This window comes from Melanostigma gelatinosum (genome assembly GCF_949748355.1).
Source record: "Melanostigma gelatinosum genome assembly, chromosome: 7".
NCBI classification, from domain to species: Eukaryota; Metazoa; Chordata; class Actinopteri; order Perciformes; family Zoarcidae; genus Melanostigma; species Melanostigma gelatinosum.
The window spans coordinates 25,415,593-25,443,341 of record NC_136640.1 but is presented as its reverse complement, the minus strand read 5'-3'; the positions used below and the strand labels follow the sequence as shown (position 1 = coordinate 25,443,341).

At 43.1% G+C, this 27,749-nt stretch overlaps 1 protein-coding gene across 2 annotated transcripts in view; it reads right to left on the bottom strand.

Annotated features, from left to right (window-relative positions):
* LOC306779519 (kinase suppressor of Ras 1-like) overlaps positions 1-20,993 on the bottom strand; it is a 43,683-nt gene extending 22,690 nt beyond the window's left edge. The window contains exon 1 of one of the 2 annotated variants that reach the window (XM_079271473.1): positions 20,879-20,993. Coding sequence is in view for 1 of the 2 variants with exons in the window: in XM_079271472.1 (XP_079127598.1) it covers positions 532-534 (3 nt within the window). In the remaining variant the exon portion in view is untranslated. Of the gene's footprint in view, positions 1-531; positions 582-20,878 lie in introns of those variants that run through there. The other variant, XM_079271472.1, reaches the window with a different exon arrangement.
* Positions 20,994-27,749: the final 6,756 nt, after the last annotated feature.

Sequence of the window (27,749 nt, the reverse complement as noted above, 5' to 3'; positions counted from 1 at the left end):
AACAGACACATGACACATACCGATACCTGGGCAGTGCCTGGGCTTGTCTCAGCTGCCTGTGTTTACAGGTGACGAAAGCCTGAGAGGAAAGGAAGGAAGACCGACAGAGAGACAGGACACTGAGTAGGAAAGAAAGTCTTTCTGTTAACCCCATGGAGGTAAACCACACATAATATCTTCCTCTGACACTAATCACTGGTTTCTCACGCACATACAGAAACTAAGTTGTGAGGGATCAGAGTCCACACTAACAGGCACATGGGTTTGGATATATGCCTCCACCTAACAGACGAACCTGTCCCAGAGCTCACCTCTGCCAACAGGGATCCGAACAGCTGAGCAAACAGAACACACACACGCCAAATGTGCCGACACAAAGTGGAGCCGCCTGAGACAGCAGCAACATTTCACAAATCTGCTTGGAGTCATTCTCCAACGGCTCTGCTGTCAAATAAGGAAATGAGGGAAACACCTTTCCTACTCCTTCTATGTCAGGTTACATGCACCGACAGGTCTCCTACTGTACATTACCATGTGGTTGGGAGCCTCTACTGGACATTAGAGCCCCGGCACTGTTAGAATAATAGAATAGAATAATAGAATAATCCGGGAGCGCAGCAGGCTGCTGGGAAACACACTGACAGAGAGCCAACAAGTCTTCCCACTGCTCTTATCACACTCCCTGTTTTTCTCCTCCCTCCGTCTTACATTTCCCTCCCCCTCTCTGTCTCTCTCTCTCTCAGCCAGTCAGCCGGTCTGTCTTGCTGACATGCCAACACTGTGCATAAGCGACCGACCGTGGAACACCAAACTTTCTCATGGAAAGTCAGGGCCATTGTAGTTTCATTTTCATTTAGTTTCAATCACTTTTCTGTCTAACAGCTGGGTGTGAAGTACATTTTATGAGCTGGCCTCTAAGTAAGTACGGTAAAACAAAAACGATTGTTGGGGTCTGACCATATGGCTTCAACATGTGCTGTGGACAAAGAGAATCAGGCCTTCCCTTTTTCAAGCAAAGGTTTCATCCTGATTTGTAGTTTGATGAGAGCAAACCTCCTCTGAAGGAATTTCACACTAGGGTGTGAATTTCCCCCGCCCCCCCAAAAAACTATGGTTCCTGAAGTCACCTGAATGTCCTTGGACACAGAAGATCCAGCTTTCCCCGCCAGCGCGACGCTGGCCACGCAGGCCACGAGGAAGCAACGGCCTTCTCCCCATCTCAAACCCTGACAGGTCACAAAGCCATTTCGCTGGTCGAAACAGCCGTGTTTTCTTTTTCTGAGTTAAGGCCCCTTTACCCCGCCGAGACGAATCCCTCCCACGACTCGTCTCCGCTTCTTTTTCTTTTGTGCACACATACCGGCAGGAGGAAAGACGACTAAGCCTCAATCCTCCACCGATGATTCCCGGTAAGACGCGCGGACCACGTCGTCTAAAACCGAAGTAAAATCATCCTCCCTGCAGCGAGGATAGATCACGTCTGCGTTTCGCTCCAGAGCGAGCTCACGCCACGACGGCCCGACGCCTGCTGCAAAGCCGCGCCGACCAGCAAGCTCCCCCTGCCCCCCTTCCTGACGAGGAAAAAGGACAACTTCCCCACGAACACTTTTCCGTTGCAACGAAGCATCGACAAGTAAGGTTCATGGTATCTGGGCATAGCTTAGCTTAAATTAACTTAAATTTAATTCAGGCCATTCATTTATACGTTGATATTCCCGTGTTTTTAAGTTACTGTCGCGTGATATCGAGTTATTGCGCAATCCCTCGCGGATCAGAAGATCCGCTCTACGGTAAATTCCCGTATTCTGTTTGTGTTAAGACACTGTCGCATTATACGGAGGTATTTACGCAATCATTACGGACCACAGAAGCTCCGCTGTATTTGTGTATTAACTGCTATGACTGTTTATTTGGGGATTATTTTCATTCAGTGTCTCCCACTCCGTGTGGGAGTTCTCTCTTCATTAACTCGACTCTGTGAGTGAGCTGAGGTGCGTGGCTTATCACGGCATAAATTACCGGTAGTTCAAAGACGACAGCGGTATACTTATGCGTGATAGAACGAGCAAACTCAGGCTCCCTACAACATCGCACGCCAAAGTGTGATTCACGCAGAGTTTAATTTCCTTTTCTTCTCTTCCCTCTTCTCACGTAACACACACACACACAGCTCCTATCTCTGCCCCTGGGGGAAACCCCGTTCAATCGATGGCCTCACACACACACACACACGTGCTGCCCAGAACACACGTGATTACATACAGCAGTCTCACCGCCACTTGGTCCGAGTCACTCGACTCCGCCATCTGGTGGTAGTTTAGCTGTAGTATCTTAAGGCCCCTCCCCTTTTGGCCCGCGTCATTCGACGCCGCCATCTTTGTAGTCTTTAGCTGTAGCTTTAAGACTCCCCTTTCTTTACACACACACACACACACACACACACACACACACACACACACACACACACACACACACACACACACACACACACACAGACAGACATACACCCTCATCCATTTTATTCATTCTTTAGTTTAGGCATATAAAATTGTATGATAACGTTTGTTGGTTGCAATATTAATTGATTTGATAATTTATTATTTTGATTTAATAAACTCTGTTATACTTTAAGGAGCAGTCGTCTGTGATTACTTGTGTATATATATGTATAATGAAACTGTATGTAGTAGCCTTGTGTACGAACTTAACCCTTCACTGTCACTGAATGTGTAGTCGCACCCGACTATTGACATTATGAGTGACTACTAATTATGAGACTTAGTTTTATCGTTTGGTTATTGGTCCCTGTTCGCAGGGTGGTGCCCTGTTGTTATTAATAATCATTAATAATTGTTACATACATTAATAATTCTATTGATGTCAAGAATTCAGTTTCTTAAATGCTGATAACCCAAACACGCTCCTTTACGTTCCCAACAAGATCGATACCAGTTTCTTGTTTCCCGATATCGCTGTGATAAGCTTTGAAACTGTAGTTACCCTCTTTACATTTCCGGAGTGTTTTTCAGTGCTCATGTCTAATCAGTGCTGCACCCCACCCTACCTCACAAGAAATCCTCCACTTCCTCTGCTTGCCTTTTTCCCCCCACTGCATCATTCCCCTGCACTGTCCAAAGCTAGGCCATAAAATACTTAGATGGTAATGAGAGGGCAAGCAGGGAGAGGACAGAGAGGGGGTGTACAGTTGACAGGAAACAGAGAATTTGAGCCAAAAAGTGGGGAGTGCGGCAGCAGACATAACACCTTCTTAAAACTCTGGGTGTACCTGTTAACTGTAACAGACTTTTTGAGTAACCCGACTGTGATTGGATGGTGAGACAGGAAAAGAGGGAGAAAAGAGAGAAAAGAGAGACACACACAGCAAAGGGGGGATTCAAACCCAGTAAGGTCTCAGTCTAGGTTCATGCATGTGGCGCCCACTCTGCCAGGTGAGCTACACAGGCCTCTTGGTAATATGGTTCTATATAGCCAGCAGTCAGCGGTCAGAAAAAGTGAAACCAATGCTGAAAAGTCTTACAGCTGCATTCTCTCTACTGACCAGCAGGGGTTGAGTCCTCCGATTGTATAGAAATCGATGAGAAAATGACCCTACTTCTCACCTGATTTAACCCTTTCACAGTGTGTTTACGATTCATGAAAGTGAATTGACAAAATTAAATTACTAATTCAGTGTTTGTACTTAGCTTCACCCTCAGTTATCACTTCTGGAGCAAGCAAAATTAACTTAAAGCTCCAAAACATCCGTCCACAAATTAATTGGCGACTTCACGGTGACTACGTCCACATCGAGAGACAGCGAGTGCGACTACCGACAGTGGCAAGCGCGTGGCTAGTCAGTGGCAAGCGTCAGTCAGGTGTCACAACAGCGTCAAGCGAGCGGCACTCGTTCGGCACCCGTCATGAAGCATGCCGAGCTGAGCCACATTTCCTGAACACCCATTGTTGTTACGATAGGATTTTCTGCACGCACACAAATTACTTTGATTAAACTATATTACAAACGGTATTGTGTCAAACCATCCACAGATTAATCGAAAACTTGATTCTTGCTGTGTACATGGATAAAGTGTATTATGTTCCCTTTTTGTTTCAAAACCAACAAAATCATACTTAAACAAAAAAGTACAATGTAGAGTAACCACTCTAAGGATGTATACAGAGAACGGGTGGCTCAGGTGACTCAACTAAAATCCATACTATGATGATAAAACTGATTTACGGCAGCTGACCTCTCGTAACAACAATGGGTGTTCTCAGAAAATGTGGCTCCGCCCGCTCAGCTCGGCAGCTTCTTGACGGGTGCCGAACTAGTGCCGCTCGCTTGCCACTGTTGTGGCACCTGACTGACGCTTGCCACAGACTAGCCACTGCGGTGCCAGTGCCACAAGGAAAATCTCGGCCTTGCTGTCCACATCTTACATACAGTCTATAGTTCAACAGAACAAGCTAATTGTGATTAGCTGAGCAACAAAGCTGAACCAAACCTTAATGTGTTTATGTAGATATTGGGTAGACCTGGAGTGCAAAATGCCACTTTCTTATTGGCCTCACCGCACTGTCTCAAACTTTCACTTCAGATGTTCAAGGCTCTGAAGCTCTACATGCTTTGGTTAAAAGTAACTGTCGTCAAATGTAGTGGACGTGCACAGAACGCACCAGTGACTGGAAGTGACTGTGACACAGGAACGTCACGCAGAACTTAGGCTGTCCCGTCAGGAAGTCACAATGTGTCTTTATCAATCACCTAAAACGCATGATCTCACTTAACATTACAACTATAGTCACAGTACCTAAAGCTAGTGTAGAAGAACCATTTATATCTTTACATTTTATTCACTGTATTCTTTTATATTGCCTGTGTATTCCTGCCCGTTCTGTCTGTAACAGTAACCTCTGTGCAGACAGAAACTATTTTACATTAATTAACAAACCTCTGTGAGCGAAACCTTTTGGTGTGGTGTGAAGTGAGCCCAGACCAGACCTGTAAGACGTCACACCTTAATGTATCAATCCCCTTTTGCTTTGTGAAACAGACCTGTATTGAGCCCATGCAAATCCACGACAGACCTGTGAGTCGGGTTCACAGACCCCTGAACTGACAATGAATACATCTTGGGTGCAGATAGTTTCAAGGTCCCTTGTCCTTCCTGAGAAGCTTAGCCTGACCCATACCTTTAGTTTAACTGTTATTTCCTGTAACCCTGTATAAAATCATGGCCAGAACGCTCTCTGGTCAGAGAGAATTCTACAGCTTTGTTGTGAACTCCTGTCCCTCTGCAGTGAATACAACTCATCTGAACCAGCCACTAAATAGACATGGAGCTGGCTTCCCTCGCTGTGGTCACTCTGACTGGTTGGACGGTGCTCTCACTTGTGGCTAAGCAAAATAAAAGGAGGATTAGGGTTCAAAGCATCAGCCTCAAGCATTTCTCTGCTGGAAAGCGTTTTCCTGCTGCATCATCGTACACCAACACAGTCACCAGAAAGAATGTTGGCATTGTACCTTTCTGCAAACCACAGGATACGATAATGTGAACGTTTCTCAACCAAAATGAATTCTGAATCCAAACGTTTAATTGCATCCTTGTATCACCTTATTTCCATCCCAACTTCACTACATATAATCGGGTTGATGCATGATGATGTAATCTCTCTCAATATCATGCTTCCCATTAGGCACTGGTGTTAGCATCACTTCTTGTAGTGGCAGCTTATTTTACCATCCTTCTTGGCCACTTCTTGCAGGACGTAAAGGGTTCTGACTCGCGTAGACTACCATGTCCAATTTACGTGCTCTTGCAGACTAAACTTTTCTTGCTAGCTGTCCAAAGATGAGGCTCGTAGCTAAAAGTAGTTTTATTCGATGTAAAAAATAAACAAAACAATTTCCTTCGGTAATAACTGGAGTACTAAAACATTGACTTAAACTGGCTACAACTAAAAAGTCTATAATCTGCGTTCTATAATCTGCAATCTAGAATCTGCGGTCAGAAAAATTGTTGCTCCACATCCTGCTCCATCAAAGCCTAACTTACACTGAACTCACTTAAAGGAGTCAACCAATAAATATCCAATAGCACAGAATAGAGGAGCCTTTTAACTTCAAAGGGCAAAACACACATATGAAGCACATTTTACAACATGACCAATTATCTTAACTCTGTTATATGGTAAACATTCTAAAGAACATAACACACATACTGTACGTTCCGGTATATAGGCCGCACCAGCTGATTGTCAAAAGAAAAAAGAATTTGTACATAGATAAGCCGCACTGGTCTATAAGCTGCAGGTGTCCCTGTTGAACAGCAAGATGCTTTCAACAGTACTAAAGTTGTCTTCTATGAACATCATAACATGTCGCTAGCTTCTAAACTAATTTTAACATTACGGCCAATGGGGAAATGCTAACCGCGAATAGCATTAGCGAATATATAATATATCTTTGTACATCTTTTCATGCAGACATATTTGCATTACAGACTAAGGTCTCTCAAGGCTACCAAATGAAAAACAATGAGGCAATAACTGTTGTTGCTAATAGCTCTGAATAGCTGTTGTGCTAGCAGCAACTGGCCAAGCCAGTTAGCCGTAAATGCTATTCAGAGCTATGAGCAGAGAAGATCAGCTTTTTCTCAAGTCTGCCAGTGGATCCTAACAGCGCGGAACAGTGTGAAAGAATCCACCTTCACCAACGGGTTCTGAAAGGCTGGGATACTATGAGATTAAGGGGGCAGCGCAATGAGGAGGACAACACAAGCTCAAGGGCGGATTTGCCCCGGTTCATGATGTGGTGTGTTCTAGGACCCAAATGCAGACTCGTTTTTTTTTTTTTTTTTTTTACAGTTCTACAAAACTTGTTCTACAAAACATTTATTTCTCTCACTCAAAAACACGCACACAAAAAAACTCGAACAAGTTTTGTAGAACAAGTTTTGTAGAACTGGGAAAAAAAACTGGAAAAAAAACGAGTCTGCATTTGGGTCCTTGAACATGCAAGTATGTCCGCATGAAAAGATGTACAAAGATATATTATATATATTCGCTAATGCTAATCACGGTTAGCATTTCCCCATTGGCCGTAATGTTAAAATTAGCTTAGAAGCTAGCGAGTCGGACATGTACTGTTAAAAGCATCTTGCCGTTCAACCTTTTTTGTGAACAGTCCTAGGTCAAAGGTACTTCATCCATATTGTAGCGACCCTGTCAGTAACAGCTGGTAGCAGAGGGGTTGCTGGTAGCAACTGTTCTGTGTCGGGAGCTAGTAAATGTTGTGTTAGACCGGAACCGGAAGTTGCAGTTGTTGCGGCAGAGAAAAGCTACGGAAAAATCCGTATATAAAGCGCACCGGACTATAAGCCGATGCCTCAAAGCGTGGGGTAAAAAGTAGCGGCTTATAGTCCGAAAAGTACGGTACTTTAGCAATAAACATAAAATACAAAAACTGTTAAGAATACAAAATGGCTCTTACACTCCGGCCCCTAATTGTCTTTGTGGCTAACAAAACAATTATTGTCATGCACATTAATAAAGAGCCACAGTGTGAGCACAATACAAAGGCAAAACTAAGACCAATGTCAGCAATACCTTAACTGGAACTCTATTAACTTCCAGTAATCATTGTCATTTTTCATGAACGCTTTTATGTCCATTTTGTGGACGAGGGTCAAAAGTGTTACATGTCGCCTTCAAGCAACAAGCAGAGCTTAGTGACAGGTCTCAGAAGAACATTTGTGCTGGTTTTCACCTGGACCTGGCAAACTCTGCCTCTGCTGTCCTCCATTGTCTGGATCACTCATCCCATAATCCATGAGTTTCGTGGAGCTGAGTCGTCTACCACAAGAACAATGTCACCAACACTGGACGAGACCACTTTTGCCTTTCCTGTAATTCAGGCAAATACTCTTTGGTCCAGCGCTTCCAGAACAAATCTGCCAGATACTGGACTTGACGCCATCTTCATCTGGATTAGATGTCATTCCTTTCAAAAATGCCTGGCTGCAGCGAAGATTTGGCTTTCAGCAACAGCAGATGATTTGGAGTTAAGGCCCCAAGATCCCCTGGATCAGTAGAGGTCTGAGTAAGTGAGAACTTACAGTGAGAGGGTTGATGTGAATTGAAGCTCTTAAGTCTCTCATTTCCTTTTCAAGTTTTGTCTTTTGACCTTTCTCATCCAAACTCCTGTTCATCAGTGAGGTTTTTAAGTCCTTTCTCTTCTGAGCGAGTAGCTTCAGTATGTTCTTTAGCTTGAGAAGCCATGCAACTGCTTTCTTTAGGTCAAACCAGTTTGAGAAATGCAGAACAAGCCCAGAGGTTGCATCCATGTTCTCTTCCATTGTAATAGCACAAACCGTGGCTTGTTTGACCTCTGGGTCATTCAAAAAAGAGGCGGACATGTACTGTCTGGCATGTCAGGCCAGTCTGCTTCAGGCTTTGCCAGAAATTCCGGTCTGGTTATCCAAGTCTTTGCCTTTAAAAAGGCATCCATAGTGAGACCTCGTGAGGCAAAGTCTGCTGGATTGATTGCTGTGCCAACATAACGCCACTGAGAAACCTCTGACTGATCTCTAATCATTGCAATCCGATTTGCAACAAAGGTACGGTATCTTGTTTTACAGACTCCTTGAGATCCAGATCCAGTTCCGCTCTCATCATCTTGTCCATTTTGGATGCTACAGCTGCAGCAGTGAGTTCAAGTCGTGGTATTGTGACAGGTTTTAGGGGCGTGACCCTTGCCTTTCCCATGATGAAAGCGCAGTGTAACTGCTCTTGGCGGTTTCTTGAAAGCAGGCATGTGACTGTGCCATAACCCTTTTTGCTGGCATCAGCGAAATGGTGAAGTTGAGCCGAAACTATTTCCCCAAAGTTAGATGGCTCCACACATCTTTCCACCTTGAAGTTAGCTAACTGGTGCAGGCTCATCACCCATTGATGCCACTGCTGAGCAAGAACCTCTGGCATACTGTCATCCCATCCATGTTTTGTTCGGCATAGTTCCTGCAGAATGTACTTTACTGGAAGCAGGAGAGGGGCCAATATCCCCAATGGGTCAAAGACAGAACTCATCATAGAGAGGACCCCTCTTCTTGTCAATGGCTTGTTCTGAATGACGACTCTGAACTCAAGGGTGTCTGATTCCACACCACTGAACTCCCAGAGCTCTCTCAACTGAGAGTGTGTCTTTTTCCAAATCAAGATCTTTGACCTCTTTTATCTTGTCATACTCAGGCACAGAAGCAAGCACAGCCCGGCTATTGGAGATCCACTTGGTCAGTTTAAAACCCCCTAAGGCACACAAGGTCCTGAGCTCCTGTATCAAAGCAACTGCCTGCTCTTCACTTGCAACAGACCGCAAGCAGTCATCGACATAAAAACTCCTTAGCACAGTGTTTGTTGCATCTGGGCTGAAGTCTGCTTGATTATCTTCAGCGCATTCGCTGAGCGCGTAGCTCGCGCAACTTGGAGATGAAGTCGCACCAAATAAGTGAACTGTCATTCTGTGATCCTTCACTTCTTGACTGAGGTCCCCTTGTGGCCGCCACAGAAATCTCAGCAGGTCACAGTCTTCAGCAGGAACTCTTACCTGGTGGAACATGCTTTCAATATCAGACATGAAAGCAACTGGCTCCTGTCTGAATCTCATCAGCACACCAATGAGGGAACTTGTAAGGTCTGGTCCCTGTAAAAGCTGTGAGTTTAGAGACGTTCCTTGAAACGTGGCTGCAGTCATACACAACTCTTATCTTTTTCTTTATTGGGTGGTAAACCCCATGATGAGGAATGTACCATGTTCTGTCACCATTCCCGTTGGCTTCTTTAGTGGGAACTGGTTCTGCATAACCCTTCTGCAGCGTTTCCTCCATGAACTTGACATAGTCTTGGTGGAATTTCTCATTCCTAATAAGCTTCCGTTTCAGGGATTCAGCTCTCTGTACTGCTGCGGAACGGTTGTTTGGAAATGTTATTTACTTTTTCTTTAACGGCATGCCTATGCTGTAGTGTCCATTTATCAGCTTCACCGATTGTGACACAGAATCCATGAATTGTCTATCCTCACCAGACATTTCCAACTTTTCAGCCTGTCGAGACTCTGGAAAGTCATGCTTCATCTGCTGCTTTGTGAGTTCCTCTAGTTTTTCCACAGAAATCCTATTTGCAGTCACCTGTGGCCAGTGAATATTTCCTTTGCCAGTGTCTGCTCTGCTCAAAGGTCCATTGATAGTCCATTGAATGAAAACATCAACACCTTGGAGTCAGTTAGCTCCGCCCACTGGTCTTCACCGCATAAGGACCTTCTCCTTGACTATTGATGACCTTCCACGGCTCCAATGCCTTGGGCGTGTTTGTTCCTATTAACAATCCAATGCCTTATGTTTCATAAGCTTGCAGAACTCCAGTTCATGACCTTTGCGGCATAAAGAACACTGCTTTCCACTTATGGGCGATTCCTTTATTTCCTTGTCCCTTTTGATTTGATCTTTCACTGATTCAACGCCTGTGGCAAAGATGTTCTTCTGCTCCTTGAATCTTGGACTACTTGACGTGTTCCCTCTAAACTTGCCAACGTCCTTAGAGAAACTGGGTTCTTGAATGTTTCCGAACAATGGGTAAGAAGTGATTTTTGCCTGTTTGTCCACAAAACTGACCAGATCTTTGAATCTAGCTCTTCTGCCATTTATTTCCTGTATTTCCCATGCAACTCCTCTCCACCGCTCTCTTAATTTGAAAGGAAGCTTCGAGATAATAGCCCGCATGCTCGTAGGGCTATCCATCTCCTCCATATATTCCACACTATCGACTGTATTGCAACAACCTGTGAGAAACACAGCAAAATTAGCAAGGGCTTCTCCATCCTCTGACTTGATTGTGGGCCATTTCAGAGCTTTTTCAATGTAGGCTGAGGCAATTGTGTATTCATTCCCAAAGTATTTGTTGAGGAGTTTCTTAGCTTCTGTGTAACCGTTGTCTGGCTGCATGTGCTGGCAACTGCGAACAAGCACCTTGGGCTGGCCGCTAGTGAACTGTTCAAGACAATGGAGTCTATCTTTGTTGCTTTCAGTTCTACCCTCTATCCCATGGTCAAATGCTTTCATTAAAAACCCAACCTCCAGTGGGGCACCACTGAAAACTGGAATATTCAGCGGTGGGAGAGGAGACATTTTCTGTTGCTTTACCAGATGTTCAGTGATTTCATTCTGACGCTGCATTATGCTAACCAAGTTTCCAAAGTCATTCTGGCTTGCAGGTGCTGGCTCGTTTCCTGCATTATTCTGTTGCCGAGGTCTGACAACTCTTTCAGGGCTATGCAAGATGCTACGTCTTCTCCGTGGCGTGTCAGCTCCCTTGACCTGATAAGACTCACTCTCAGCATGCATTGTGCCATCCAGATAAGCATTCATTCCATCACAAGGTCCAGCTCGTGTGTTGCGACCTGACTCATGCACATTAAGCATCTGCAGCTTTGCATTGGCCACTGCAATGGCAGTTTGCAATTTAAACCGCTCTTTCTTTGCCTTAAGTAGAGCTTCTTCTCTCTCAATGTCCTGTTTTTGTTTCAATGCTTCAGCACGTGCCAATAGCGCTGCGCGTTCAGCTTCTACTTTAATCCTAACCGATGAGGTGGTGGAGGATACCAGAGAACCAGATTGATTAATAGGCTTTGACTTCCTTATTCAGTTCACAAAACTCCATCTTCACTTTTGTGAAATCAGTGGATATTTTTGCAGAGACCACTTGAGCATTTCCATTATCATCCATTAAAGCATCAATCTCTCTGATCATTCTGCCAAGACGTCCATACGTTGCTTTCCTAGCCCCTATTAGCCGGTTAAGCTTCTCCTCCATAGCCTTGACAGTAAGCTTTGGTACCCTTTTTGGTAGGATTTCCATTACCTCTTGATCCATTTTAATGCTGTAGCTCTCAATACATTTCAATTCCAATCCACTGACATTACAAGTATTTTCCTTCAACAAGTGTAGCTAGCATGTATAGCAGTTCCAGTCCCTGTCAATTACTGACATAACAAAGACGCCTTGTTAGCCAACCGTTAGTGGGTTGCTAACGCATCGTTAGCACCTCGTTAGCGTAGTTTTTTGCGGTTTTTTTACGAGTTTTACCATCTGCTGACAAGCGATTTACTCAACAGTCCATGGAAGACAATAACAGTGCTTACTTGACATCCGTGGCGAGTATTTCTGTCCATCAGATTCCAAAGCAAATCCAACAGAAATCCGGGAAAGGTGGTTTCATCTTTCATTCCTTGTGCATGAATCCACGGTGCTCCAATCATTCCTGAAAATCCAATCTTTTCACGGAGCAATTTTTCTGACTTAATAAAACACACATTTGAAGCACATTTTACAACATGACCAATTATCTTAACTCTGTTATATGGTAAACATTCTAAAGAACATAACACATACTTTTGCAATAAACATAAAATACAAAAACTGTTAAGAATACAAAATGGCTCTTACACTTCTTTTACACTTTGTATTTTTACTCTTGTAGTGAATCTTTGTTGTTATATTTTACTTTTTCTATTTGAAAAGATTTGTTTTACTTTATTTCCTTTACTCTTATTGCTATTGTTTTATTTTGCAATGGTGTCAGTATTATTTATTTTACACTTATTGTTATTCTATTGTTCAAATGTTTGTATTTATATGCCATTGTTTTTGCTATTGTTCTGTGGTAATCTTGAATGAAACTTTGACTGAAGAATTTCCTTCAGGATTAATAAAGTTCTATCTTATCATATTTACAATATATCTTTTTGAGGTGAGGTATCAAGTAATCAACCATAAGACATAAACTTTGTTCTGTCATCTTTCACAGTTATGTAAAGCTAAAATGATTAGTCCATTAATCAATCTTTCTTGTTAAGTTTCTCATCTTAAAAGTTGTTTTTCAAGTAAACTGCCACTTGATGTAAGTGATAGTAAATTGAATATTTGGTTTATTTTTTGGACATTTAAGGGGGATCCTCGTGATGTTTTTCAGACTCATGATTATATTGGTTCAGTGCAGCCCTACCTTGGTGCTACAGGGCCTCTCTGCAGGCTCTTTTCCTACTTGTGTCATTCTGTAGCAGTGTGAACACAGCTGCAGATGAGAAACTTTACAGTGTGGTTTAGGTGAGTCAGTAACCAGCCACTGACACCATTTAGTAATAATGCTTGCTAAATGGCACATGTAAATCCAACTACCTTATTAATTGTATGAGCTGCAGCTATAACAATGTCTGAAGCACTGTGAGATCGGGTGCCGTAGGGCTTTAATTCTAATGTGTACCAATGAGTGAAGTCTGTAAAAAAACAGTGAAAGACCTAGAAAAAAGAGAAACATTTGATCAAACAGTATGAGTAGTATGCTATCAGTAGGCTATACTCCAAAAGTGATCAAACACTTAAAGGGCCAGTGTGTAGGATGGGGCAGCATCTGGTGGTGAGGTTCCAGATTACAACCAACTGAAACTTCTCCAGCGTCTCACCGTGTAGGAGAACTACGGTGAAGTATTGAAGAAAATCATCATAAACTTTGAATTGAACTTGAACTGAACACAAGTGTGGGCTCACACGTAAACAGTTATATAACGTGTTATGGAACACACATTTGGTTCTCAGAAAACGATCGTGGGAAATGATGATCAGCGCCAGACAAACTGTAATAAATCTCTCGTAAAAAGTACCATCACATTTCGTACTTGGAGCGGTGTCCTATCAGAGGACAAGAGGTCAAAATAGCATAATATGTCCTAATTAGGAGTCCAGAAGAGTCCAGTTTTGATTCAACAAACTGGTTTGATTGATGGAACACAGCTAAAGGGGCGTGAAATTTGACGATAAAAGTGATCTGAGGACAGTAAGATTTTGAATCTGTTTCGTTATGCCAAGTTCGTGTGATGTTGACGAATATGCATTAAAACGATTCCCGCTGGTTGCAACTCCAGTTGACCGTCTCTTCTCATCATTTCACCACAACAGAAGGACGCGCAAACATAACCTAGATCCAGTGTTTGGTTAGTCTGTTCTGGACTACAAATATGGTGGACTAAGAGGACCTGCTCCCTAACGATTCTAAGTTTCATGTGGTTATACACTAAAGAAAACACATTAATATCAATAGACCCCCAGAATGCTGCACACTGGACCTTTAATTGAACTACTTCATTGATGAAAGATGAGCATGTCCAATAGTGGTGTAACGGATCACGGATCGATCCGTGATCGGTTCGGATCACACCTCACGGTTTGGATCACACCTCACGGTTCAGCACACACCTCACGGTTCGGCAGACTTGTGAACCGCGGATTAATTTAGTTTTTTTTTTTTTTTTTTTTTTAACAGTTTAATCATCACAGTATGTAATAAAGTGTTACTGCTGCTGTTCCTTTTCCAGTAACAAGTCCCAGAATATCAATGCAGAGTGTCAGTGAACAGATATAAAGCAGAAGTGTGTTCAGTGAACGGAGCAGGTTAGAAGCATTTAACGGTGACGTCATGGCGAGTGGAGGAGCGTCAGAAGCCCCCGGCGTCATTTAAATCGCAAGTTTGGGAACATTTTGTCTTCCCTGTAACTTATAATGACGGATGAGGGTGGTGGACGAAACAGTTATGGTATGTAGGCGTTATTTAAAGAGAAAGACACACGACAACAGCATAACAGTTTGAAGCACTATCACCACAGACGGGTGGACTTCCAGGGCAACGGAGAGCTACGTGACTGTGACCGCTCACTTCATCACGGTGGAGTGGGAGATTCATAGTCAATAGTCACATAGTCACGGTGAGAGTCACACAGACACACACCTGGTGCAGGTGCTGACAGAAGCAGCAGAGTAAAGCCTGACAGGCCCAATAATATCCCAGTCACCACAGAAAGGTCTACCCTCTCCCCAGACAATGGAGATATTCTCATCTTTTTGAAAAACAATGTAAAGTTGTAGACCATTTCACAGTAATGTAACATTATTGTGTATTTGAATGACATAACCTGACAGGAAGTAAACATAGACCCAAGTCGTTGCTGAGCAGTTCAGTTCAGTGTAAACAGTGGAAGCTAGCTCACTGTTTCTTTCTTTCAATATTGATCAAAGGACGAGGGTATCAACATACCTCATGTTGCACTTAAACTTAACAGAATTGAATATTTTTGAATGTTTTATTTTTATGAGTTTTTTAATTTCATTTTGTTTCGAATTGGACATCTTCAATATCTTTGTTTTTATGTAAGACTATAGCCCAAAGTTCTTTGCTTTCAGTGTTCTTGAAGTTCTTTAATTAATAAATAGAAAGCAAAGTTGTATTTGACTCCTTCCCTTTTCTTTGCTGATCAGAAAAATGATCCGAATCGTGACTCAAGAACCGTGATCCAAACCGAACCGAGAGGTTTGTGATCCGTTGCACCCCTAGTGTCCATACAGCACTGGGAACCTTTTGCACTGAGACACTGAGACACTGCCTCTGATCAAGAAGATGACATCATGTAAAGTCTGTGAGAGTTCAGTGCTTTGGACTAAGGATGGACATTGAAACTGGACATGTTTTGCTTCATGCATTCATGCATTACATCATGTAGGATGGAGGTTAATGATGGGAAACATGCATTCATGTGACCTAACCCTGAGGAGTGATGCCTATTGGCCCACTGAATTCATCCACTTAGAGTTGCAGCACTTTGACTTGGTAGTGAAGAAGGTGCTGACAGTGCAAGAGCCTCAGAGGAACAGAGATGGGGTCAGGTTGTTGTCACACAGAGATCCATCAGCATCAGACAAGTCCAGAGGCCCCCATGAGGAAGTCCACTTTAGAGCTTTCCTTTACTGAGTGGAAGTTTAGTTTGTACATTTGACACCAATGAAATTCATTATTCCTTAGTGCAAAAGCAATAAGGATGAAAATGATGTATAAAAGTATCACATTTAAATAAGATTAAACATTTTATTCCAATAATTTTCATAGCTTGAAATCAAAAGTGATTCAAAGAATGAAGTGATTCTTTTTTGGTTGAGGGTGAGCACAGCCTTGTATCTCTAAATGCATGACGTGTAGAGAGATGAAGGCATCTTGGTGCCAGTAGAACACACTGTGCAGTACCTGAGAGGTAGCTCTCTGCAGGCAGCTCTCTGCATCTCTTCATGCCTCTTCATGCATTTAACTGAACTTTTGACTGAAGTCATGAAAATATTGTGGCAACACGTCTGATCCCAGATCTGCCCCCTAGGGGCATCGCTACCCTCTTCCAAAGTAAAGAATAACAGGAACGCACATGCAAAATGTGAAAGTAGGGACATGTCCCAGTAGGGACATGCACTTACCGATAATTATATGAAAAGATATGCAAACAACAAACTGAATGGTACAGTATATATTCATATTGTACAAGAAAGATTGTAAACGGAAACTTGCCGCTACTAAATACTGTTCATGCAACGTTCACATGGTAAATACGTATTCCGCGCTGGCGGCCCACAGAAGCAGTGTTGGCCTGAGGAGGCCCGGATACTTCCTCGTCTGGCAGATGGTGAAATGGGTCAGAACCCCCTCCCACCAAACCATTCAAACATCCCTTTTGGGGGTGGGGCGGCTGTTTCTGTCACTATCCCAAACCGACAGTCCAACATTCACACCCACTTCACACCGTGATTGGTCAACAGAGGAGAGAAAGAAGCCAGGGACCCAGTCTTTCCATCTCCTCTTTCGTTCTTGGCAGACCTATTTCTGTCACTTAATACATGAACAACCGAGGGCGACACTACAAAAGTCATCCGGGAGAGACCTGAGCCGGTATCCCCGCATTTAAATAATGTTGTGTCTCCAGTCTCTCTATCGCTGTGGTTTCTGATGAGGTGCACCAGATCAGAACTGAGCTGTGTCCACAATTGACACTTTAATGTGACCTGCCTAATCGGATAATGCTCAGATTTATTTTGTGGTCAAAGGAGCAGCTGTAGAATGGTGGATAGTTTAATTTCATTTCCTTTACATTTTCTTTTGAAGCAGTAGTAGTAGATCTGGTTTTATTGAAGAAAAGCCCTGACCAAAGCTCCACTAACTTGGAGATAAACACATTTTCCTGTTCTTCATTTTGAAAGGCCCCATTAGTTTGTCATTTAAAAGCTTTTATTCTGAAGCAGCACAATCAGCATCATCAGTAACTTAACAGGACTGAGACAGCAGGTCTCAGCTGGGCTCAGCTCTCCTCAGAGGAACTCCTGTGTGGGAGGAAGTTGATGGAGATTGATAAATGGATTGAGTCCGCATCTGTCCACACTCACTGAGATCTGAACTCAATGTGAGCCAGGCCACCTCACAATGTGGTCCGGCTGATCGGATCCCAAAGCGAGGAGAGATCTGATCTTGGAGCGTACTGACTTGTCAGTTAATGGTATGATCAGATGACAAAAGTCACAATGAAAGACAAGTGTATCCTCGGCTTCTCACGCCACCTTCTGCTGTGGCCGTTCAATGCAAGGAATGCAAAGTCACAATTACTGAACAATTAGTCGATTAATCAATCGACAAATAATTCATCAGCAACTATTTTGATAACCAAATAATTACACACAGGTCACACTGTGGTTGTGAACAAGGCCTTCCTGGAACTGCTCCCAGAGAACCTCCCTGGATAAGTGAAGGTTAACAAAAGTATGATCTCATGAGTTCAGATCATTACATTTCATTCCGTCTTGCGTAAAAGGGAAAACTCTGGCCTTATGGCGGTGCTAGAGGAAAAGTCATGCGGTCAAAAAAAACTCTCCAGGGGATCATGAATATGTGTGGATTGACATCACTGCGTACCACCACCACTAGCAGTACAAACGCAGCTTGTCCATGTATATATTCATTTGATTGATATAAACTGATACTCAGTCACACACATTTATAGACACGGACAAATAAAGTCTACGCAGACGTGGTCAGCAGAAACCCACAGCGACCGGTGCCACCCATTACAAAATGATTGTGTTCAGTGACCAAACATTCCTGCAGTGACTCACAGTTCACTGAGTGACTGGTGTTGCTGGTCAGGACACACTTCACTGGCTCCATCAGGGAAACCAACACCACCGACACACAAACCATACTGCTCTTCACACTACCAATATCTGACAGCACCAAACAAAATTCAATAATGAATTCAAATGTAGTGTATTGCGCACTTTTATTTTAAAAGTGCTGCTATATGAACAAAATTGCAATAACATTTGGTTTGCAAACACGTTAAACAAATCAGGTTCTTTTTAACAGCAGTATTCCCTTTACACAGCAGCAGTTATAACACAGTTATAATGATTCTGATCATAGATATTCAGCCGGTGTTCACAACTTTATCTTCATGTGTGAAAGAGATGCAATTTGAAATATACACCTTGAAAACTGCAAACCTATCTACGTCATGTTTTATGTTTGTTAAATTCTCAGTAGCGATAACTAAATGATATGCTTGTTATACATATTCCAAACAAAAACACTTTAAAAACTCTACAAAATGAATCATTGCTTTTTTTTGGTATTTTGGTCAGACACATATGCAACGCTGATTACCGTAATATGTGTGGTATTTGTTATAAATGTACGTTGGTACATAGAGGGTGATAAGAGGCTGTACATGGAGGGACTTAGGACCCAGGGGAATGTAGGTGAAGGAAACAGGAAGAGACGCCACACAAACAGCTGTTCACCGCTCGCTGCCAGTTCTTGTGTTAAAAATGTCCGCTTAATAATAAAAAAAACTGCGTTAACAAGCGATAATATAATTGTCTGCGTTAATTAATGAATGCGTTAACGCGATAATAACGCGTTAACGTGCCCAGTACTAATAATTTGATAACGAAAATTCCATTGAAAGACCATAAATTATTATATTGAATTATCGCCCAGCCCTAATTTCACATACAAACTAGGGCTGGGCGATAAATCGATTTAATCGATTAATTCGAATGTGTGCTTTAAGGCGATGTGTTTTATTGAAAATCGAGAAAATCGCCCCCACCCCTCCCCCCCGTTGGGCTCCCGTAGTAGAGTGCGCGCGCATTGTTTACAAACGAAAACAATGGCGGCCAGCAGTGAAGCTCTCGTTCATAAGAGAGGGAAGAATGTGTCTTCGGTAGTCTGGAAATGGTTCGGGTTCGTGTCATCTGACACAGAACAAACAGCACCACGATGTAAGGTCTGTCTAAAAGCTATTGCTACAAAATCAAGCAGCACAACAAATTTAATGCAGCACCTCAAACAGAGGCATGCCGCCGAGTGGGAGAAGTGTTGTTGCCCTGAGGAGGGAGCAGGACCGCGGGAGCACAAGCGCCGCCGCCGCCGCCGCCGCCACCTCACAACAACAACCCAGCATTTTGGAGACATTCACCAACTGTACTCCGCATGAGAAGAAGAGTGCCCGGTGGAAAGCCATCACGGATGCAGTCGCGATGTATATCGCAAAAGATATGGTGCCCATATACACCGTGGAAAAGCCGGGGTTTATTCACCTTCTCAAAGCTTTGGACCCCAGGTACGTGCTACCAAGCCGTAAACATTTTTCTGACGTTGCCTTGCCTCGGCTGTACAATAGTACACGCCAAAGGATTTCTGCGGAGCTGGAGGGGATGTCATTCTACTCCGCAACAACTGACCTGTGGTCCAGCAGGTTGACCCAGACACCGATCCACTTGACTGGTAGAAGCGTCACCAACTTAACTTTCCAAGGCTAAGTACTTTAGCAAAGAAATACCTCTCTGTGCCAGCTACAAGTGCCCCCTCTGAGAGGCTTTTCAGTGTGTGGGGGGGCATTGTTACATGCCACCGTGCATGCCTGAAGCCAGAGGTAGTAGACAGGCTTGTCTTCCTGGCAAAAATATTTAGAAAAAACATGCACTACTGTTTAATACTGTTGGTTATGTTGTGAATGCACTTGATTTTGTTTACATGCACTTATTTACTGTGCAAAATATGTTATGTTGATGTTAGATCAGATGTTGCACTTTTGAAAATGTGAATGTTAAAGGGTCACATACATTTTATTTCATGCTGTGTTTGTATCAGTGTATTCAGTTAGAAAAGCTTACTGTAAAAAGTTACATTTGCACAGTTGTTTACAATGGAAGGCTACTATTTAATGCCATTTAATGTTATGTTTAATTTAATTTTATATTTAAATGATTCAGGGAAACAGAAGAGTGACCAAATACTTTTTGTATACTACAGGCACCTTTCTACAATGTTCAGGTTTTGTTTGCACTTTATTTTTATCAACCTACTTGGGAAAATCATCACAAAATAAAATAAAAAATTGTTTTCAACAGCTTCTGTCATCTGCAAAAAATTTTGGGGGAAAAAATCGATTTAAATCGTGAATCGGATTTTTTGTAAAAAAATCGGAGATTTTTTTTTTAGGCCATATCGCCCAGCCCTAATACAAACCATAAGATCGTTTCATAAATGATAGATGAATATATATTAAACCAACCAACAGCATAAAACACAGTTAAAATGAGTTCCACCTCCACCAGTAACAACAATAAAATGCTGCTTACACAATGAATCACTAATAATGATCCAGGATTATAATAAAGATTATAGCACAGTAAAAAAAAAAAATTGATACTTAAATATAATTTGCCAAGCAGACAGACCAAGGTTTGCAAGGTGACAACGGAGGAGAGCAACTGATTTTAAATGATCCACCTCTTTAGATGGGAACTACATTACATCATATGGTGTATTTAACAAAGGACCACACACAATCAAAGGGACAAGACACTCTCTGTGACTAAAGATGTCAAGCCCTCTTTGGAGCAAACGTATGCAAATACAACCACATTAAGTTCAATTCACTGCTGACTTGGAGTTTTGTCTTACCTCAGCGTCCTACATGTGATCCTGTGAGGTCGGTAGAAGCCGAGCTGCTCCCATGCAGGCCGATTGTCTGCTGCTCTGGGCCCACCTGTCGCCTCCGCAACAGTGTCAGGAACAAACTAAGTGAACCTGAAGCAGCGCTCTAACCCTGCCGCCACTGTTTGTGTTCACTATTGTTTACAAGGCGCCGAGCTGTGTGTGTGTGTGTAGATCAGACATGCGTATGCTCTTGTGTGTGTTGGTATGTGCAGAGGCTGGTTTGGGTGTGTACCGGTATATAAATAGCACAGTGGAGGGACAGAGGCTTGCAGAGCAGCTGACTCAACACATTCTGGTTTGGGTGAGTGCTCATCACAAAGAGCCGTATGGCCGGTGCTATTCCAAACACTGCAGGACTCTGTCAGACCAACCCTTTGCAGCACACAACTGCCGGTCCTCACTTGTAGTGACTAATACTTACTTGTAGCAGCAATTTGAAAGATGCATTCAAATTGCGTGGGAAATCAACAATCTAAAAAATACCATCGAAAAAGCTTTCAAATTGTCAAGGAACAAGCTGGAAATAACTAACTTCTTCTGTTAAAAGGTGCAACAATTGACTGAACAAGCTAAAACACACAGCCCTGACACGTTTCCACCTTATGGAGGTGTCTATGGGTGGGGCAGTTTAAGAGGTCAATGAAAGGACAGGAAACGGTCAAAAGGAGAACTGTCACAGCTCTGAAGCACAGTTAGTCCATCGTCGATGGGAAACACCTCCTCTGCTCGTTGATATGCAGCGCGAGCACAGCAACACACTTTTCTCCCACTGTCTTCCTCCGCATTTGAATTTCTTGACAAACAGGACCTGCTCAGAATGCGTGGGAGGGAACCACAGCTAAATGTAGCCTCCTGCCAGACATGTACACAACTAGGGCTCAGGGCCCAACCTGAGTGAGTGACAGCAGCCACTCCTCAGCTACACCACATATACTTCACATGCATCCAAATCAGATCAAACAATGCATTGAACCATCAGTGTTGTCAACACTGCTGCAGGACCTTTTGGACAACATTAACCGTTTAACACGTGATGAAAATAGGACCACCACCCTGATGCAGACTGAAAGAAAGACTTGAACCAAACAACCAGACAGTAACCTAGAAGAGCAATGTATGGACCAATGACTAACAGCATCAAATGTCTTTGAACAGCGTCACATGTTGCCATTTATTTTGCAGTGGTTGATATTCTCAAGAGGACGGGTCTTATGTAACACAAGCCCAACTCTGTCTCCTAAAAATGATCTTAATATTGTCCTAAATGCTTTTCCCAATCACGTAGTAGTGACAAACTGCCTGGACTATGTTCAGAGGACTTCTATTCAGTTCAAGGGTGACATTTATCTCCCGCACCAGATTGATTTAGTAGAAGAAGCCTAATTATTAACAGTTTCACGCATGTGTTTTTAAATGCTTTTTTGCTGAAATACATCCGTGAGTGGCTAAGTTCAACAAAGGTTTAAGTCTTTTCAGGTCATTCCATCTTCTACCTTCAGGTGAAAGACTACGCAGTAATAAGACTATAGATGTCGCTTCCACAGCACCACTTATCCTGAAGCATCCCACATCGGAGTGCTTCACCGGCTGTCACGCACATGCACTTTAACTTGTCACTTGAAGGGCATGAGCGATCTGGTTGATGCATTGCATTCATTGTGTGGTTGCTGTGTTGTATTCGTGGCAGTGTGTTTTCACTGCTCATCACCTGCGGTTGATATGGCAGTGAAGTAAGGAATCTTGAATCAGGGTCCTCAGTGTGTGTTTGCCTAATGCACGTTTTGGACTAAGTTCATGGGCGTGCTGGCCACTTGGGTAGACTGCTGTGGGGGAGTGTTTTAAGGTAGAGAGCAAAAAATATGTCTCTGAATGGCTGCAACACAGAATACGTTTTACCATGTTTATTGTAGGACAAGCATTCTCTATTCAAGTGTCCCACTAAGCCCTGATGGTGTGACAATGACACCATCCCCCTGAAGCAGCGGAATGGAACCCAGCCATTATGCATCTATGAATTAAGCTACACCTGTGCTACTGTGACAGGTCAACATGTGAAACAGGCCTGTAGGTTTTACACACTTGTTAGGCAGCTAACAATACAGCTAGTCAACTCAAACGTTCACTTTTCAACGAGACAGAACTACATTCTAAACGTGTGACGCTATTTAACGGTGCACGGTGTTAACACTCGCAGCAACGAATGGAACGTCTCACTTTTTCTATCACTAGTTTTAGTCGCAACCAAAACATAAAGACATCGTTAAAACGTGACCGCGGGAGCACACAGTGGCCGTGTGATACGTCAGAGAGTCGGACGGGGACAGAATAAAGCGGAGCACCTGTTCACACCTGTCCGTCCCTGGAACAACAGAAGCGGGCCTACTCTGCACACGATGCAGCGGGCCTTACAGAAGGCGCTGGAGGCTCGAGCACGAGCAGCGAATTTCCTCTAGCGCAAGTTACCTCCGAAGTGCGGATCTCCCGCTGTGTGGGGTCTCTGGATGCAGCGCACGCGGTCCTGTGAGCCCGCAGACTGGAGATGGAGGTGTCCTCCAGGTTCAGGATCAGTTGGCACGGCTGCAGAGCGTCCGTTCCGCTGTGGACCATGCTGTCCCTTCTGTCCATTCCTCCTCTCAGGCGGCGTGTCGCACGAACAGCGACCTGAAGACGCGTCGCACGCTGACGCTTAAACAAAGCATCTCTTCAAACACGTTTCCGCATTTGGACCTGAGCAGAGCTACAGGTCTCCTCCACCAAGCTGCCTCAGTGAGCACGAGACCGCAGCCTTCAAACGAAAGCCGCACTTAAACGTTGCTTCAGTGAACATCGGGGTAGAAGTTCCAGGGGAACACCACGGAAGCGAACAACAGCGGTGTGTTATTCCCATGGCCGAGAGAAGTTCCATCAACGTTTAAAAACATCAGCTGAAACAAACAGAGAAGAAGTCTCCAACCGGTGACGTCACCACGTGCACAGTGTGGATCTGCTCCGGAGACGTGCATGGGACAGCAGAAGGGCTTCATCTGACTGTAGTCTCGTCAGTTCTGGTGCCATCAGTGTCACCTCCAAATCTTTCCCAGCTCATCGTCTATGGAGCCGTTCCATACTTTATACTTGATGACATCACACATGTGAGTTTTAGCACTCTAGATTTTGGATTTGCTCCAGAGTTGTTCACTCATATTATTGGTCATAGACCATATGAATAACATGTATGAATTGTGTTCAGACAAAGTGCTTCACAGAGAGATGAAAGGCATGTGGCCACAGCGTGACCTGATCACAGGGTGGTTCACTTGTAGTGCAAGCCCAGACCTTCTCAGTATGTTCTGTAAACCTTCTAGTTGAACAACATAGAAGTGTTTCACAGTGATGGGCCTTGTTTTTAGAGGAACGAGTGATTCGTTAGAACACACTGCCATCTGCTGCCAGAGTCGGTCACTGAGGAGGTGAAATAAAGGCCAGGGGTCACACCCTCTCCCTGAGGGGGGTCAGTGAAGTATCACATGCCTCTCACTCACCAACCAAGACTTTTCTTCATAAAACCCACTCTGCAGTTGTCCCGAGGACTCAGACATTCACCAATGTTTTCTGATTTGGGATCTTTTTCTTGGGGAACAGAATCTACTCAAGAGCACACTGAACACATTTCAGTGCTGACATCTTTGTGCAAAAAAAAAATGGAAATGCATTTTCTTTAATTCTACAGTTGTTTAACATAGAATTCAAATCAACATTTACAAAACTGTTTAATCTTTCTTTTCATTACAGTGTAAATGTCTACTAGTGATCACGCTTCATCATGACTGAATCAATCATGTCTGTTGTATTTTTAAATATACATCATTTCAATATCAATATAATATGAACACAAGTAGTATGCTCAAGTAAACACACATATGGTGTTAATTCATACCACACTACAACTTTGTTATAAAACTGAATGTAAAATCTTGCATGATTGTCATTTTCTACAGACTTGGTATTTATGCACAAGATTAACCTGACTTTCATGTTTTGATGATTTTCATCGTGAAATGAAGTCAGCTAGTTCGACAATAATACATTTCTTACCGTTGGTTATTATGTTAATGTGTTAGATGGTGCACATACTTTCTCAGAAATCTAACATTAGCATGTTAATTAGGTTGATGTTATTACATTACACCTACTATGCACGTTGGTTAATGAAGTGGTACAAAGAGACGGTGGACGTCTGAGTCGGACCATTGAGTGGATGAAGGGTCCACTGGAGCGGTCAGACCAGCTCAGCCTGAGACGGCTGCTCTGATTGGATCACAACAGGCCTGTGACTTGTATACAGCCAAAAGAGGAAGACACTTCTTATCTACATTGAATTTTGTGCTCTAATCCATTATTCACTCATTATTGTTATGAGTGGTTGGTGGCTTACACCGAGGGAAGATGTCGTGAGGTGGCTGATAAAAGCTTCTTTCAGACCTGCAGTGGATTTGTGTTTGGCGGGATGTTGTGAGGGTCTGTGTTTGCTTCTGGGTATTGAATATGAATTGACATAAGATGCATCATACTTTCAGTTTGTCTAATACGTCTCAAATGACCTGCTGAGTTGTTTTCATGTTCAGTCTGTCTATCTCCCTTTTTGCAAAGCACTTTGTGCAGCATTTATTGAATGGAAGGTTCTATACAAATAATATGTATTGTTGTTATCATTATTATTAGTTCAATAATGCAAGATCATAATTCTGATACAGTCACCTATTTGGATGGAAATTAGTTTTTGAGCCTATTGACCGATTATTCTTATACATTTTAAACCCTAACCTGACTGTCTTTAACTAAATACATTCAAATCAAAATGACTTGATATATTTTCCACAAGGATTAGTGAAATGTTATACATGGTGGCAGTAGAGGCTTAGAAACAACATTTAGACCATAATGCAGGGAGATGCAATTTACATAAAATGCTATTGAATAGTTGTATGATTGAATGTCACATTTGATCAGTGCTTTGAAGTACTCCTGACCCACGAGTCAGTCGGTTCAGCTGTTATTGAGTCACAGCAGGTAACTCTTCCCTCATGCAGGGATCATGGTAATAAAGTTGATCTTTTTGGTTGTTAGAATGGACTTCATTCTGATAGCATTCTGGATATTCTAACTAAAAATACCACCTTATATCCGTCTAAAGATCAGATAGAGTGACCCCATCCTCGTGTCCTTCAGTAGAATCTTTTATTCATCAAGTGTGTATTTCATCCCCATTCTGTGAGGGTAGCTAAGGATTGTGGGTACAGGCTTGCAGTAATGAACTTCCCTCTTTAATTTGCCTTTTGGATTAAGTACTAGAGGTGTGTGGGCCCTTTAGGCGCCATGATTCCAGCCCCTGCCTGCCCAAAAACTCACCTGGTTCACTTGTTGTGGTTCACGAGTCCGTAGAGTGGAAACAGCGCCCTCTACTGTGCCTGCAGCAGGTCACAAACATTGCCAAACCCTTCTTGACTCACACGATCACTTCCACTGATGTACTGCAGCGTGTTGGGGTCAGAGCAGGTCTTTCAACTGGTCTGGGGCTCTGGTGTCCCTGACCACTGAGCATTATGGAGAGTGAGGTAAACGGCAATACAAAGACATGCTGAGAATCTTCTGAGCAGCTTCTGTTGGGACACGTCACAAGCGGTCAAGAGGAAGGAATGGCCGGGGTGTGGAGGGACGACTGAACTATTCGCTCTGCATTTCCTCTGACAGCGCATGTTTCATAGTGTGTGTGTGTGAGGAGAACCACACACACCACACACACACACTACCCTGTACTTCTGTCTCCAATGGCTCGTAATTGTTTTTAAGAACAATAATTCTCTCGACCTGCTCCACCCTCCTGTCCTTGAGAGCTCATAACACGGCGATGACTCACTTCCTTTGTTTGTCGAAGTCTCCCTTTCCCTGAGGCTCAGATCCTGATGAAGCCACATGATGATGATGATGATGATGATACAGATATCACAGAGACAGTTTACAATTAAAATTGGATTATTTCACTCATGGCTACTTTGAACAGGTTGTGTAGCAGAGCTCCTCCGCCATCAAACATCTACTTTCTTTACGAATTATAATGTCGGCTTATGTAGCTGTGTAAGTCAAATGAAAACAATACATATCTAATTGCACTCTCAACTGAAATGAAATGAAGCGTTTGTGTCTGCTACAGCGTATCCTGTCTGTAAACCACATCCTGTGTTCTCCGCAACAGGAACCAGAAGGAAGAACTTGTGTTTCATGTTTGGGTCTTTTTTTGCTTCAATGAGCAGTCAGTGGATGGAAAGTGACCTCTACACAGACAGAAGCTGAGCTGTGTGATACACCCTGTCTTCAGTATGCCTCCTCCCTTATCTGCAGGTCAATAATAAACCCGATCACAGCTCGTGTGTGTGTGTGTGTGTGTGTGTGTGTGTGTGTGTGTTTTAGATGCTGGTAGATTTCCATTCTGCTGACAGGAGGATCCCTGAAGGATAAAAGTACTTTTCTAATTCCTGCTGTCTACAGTTTTATAGTGTTTGTGTCCTCAGCAGTCATCGTCACATTGTACATCTTCGTGGAACTTCGGTTGAAAAAGCAACAATGATTTCTATATTTAACAACAATTAAATTGTAAATCATAATCAGCAGTTTCTATCTTTTCTTACTTTCATTCATTAATGCACAAAATTATTTTATATTTATAAGTCACTCTGGACAAGATGCACAGACTGACACTATAATATATTATTCTGAAAATACCAAAACCCAGAAGTCATCTGGGTCATACATGAGTCTGAGGAACAATTCATAGGTAGCACTTTGTACATCTGATACA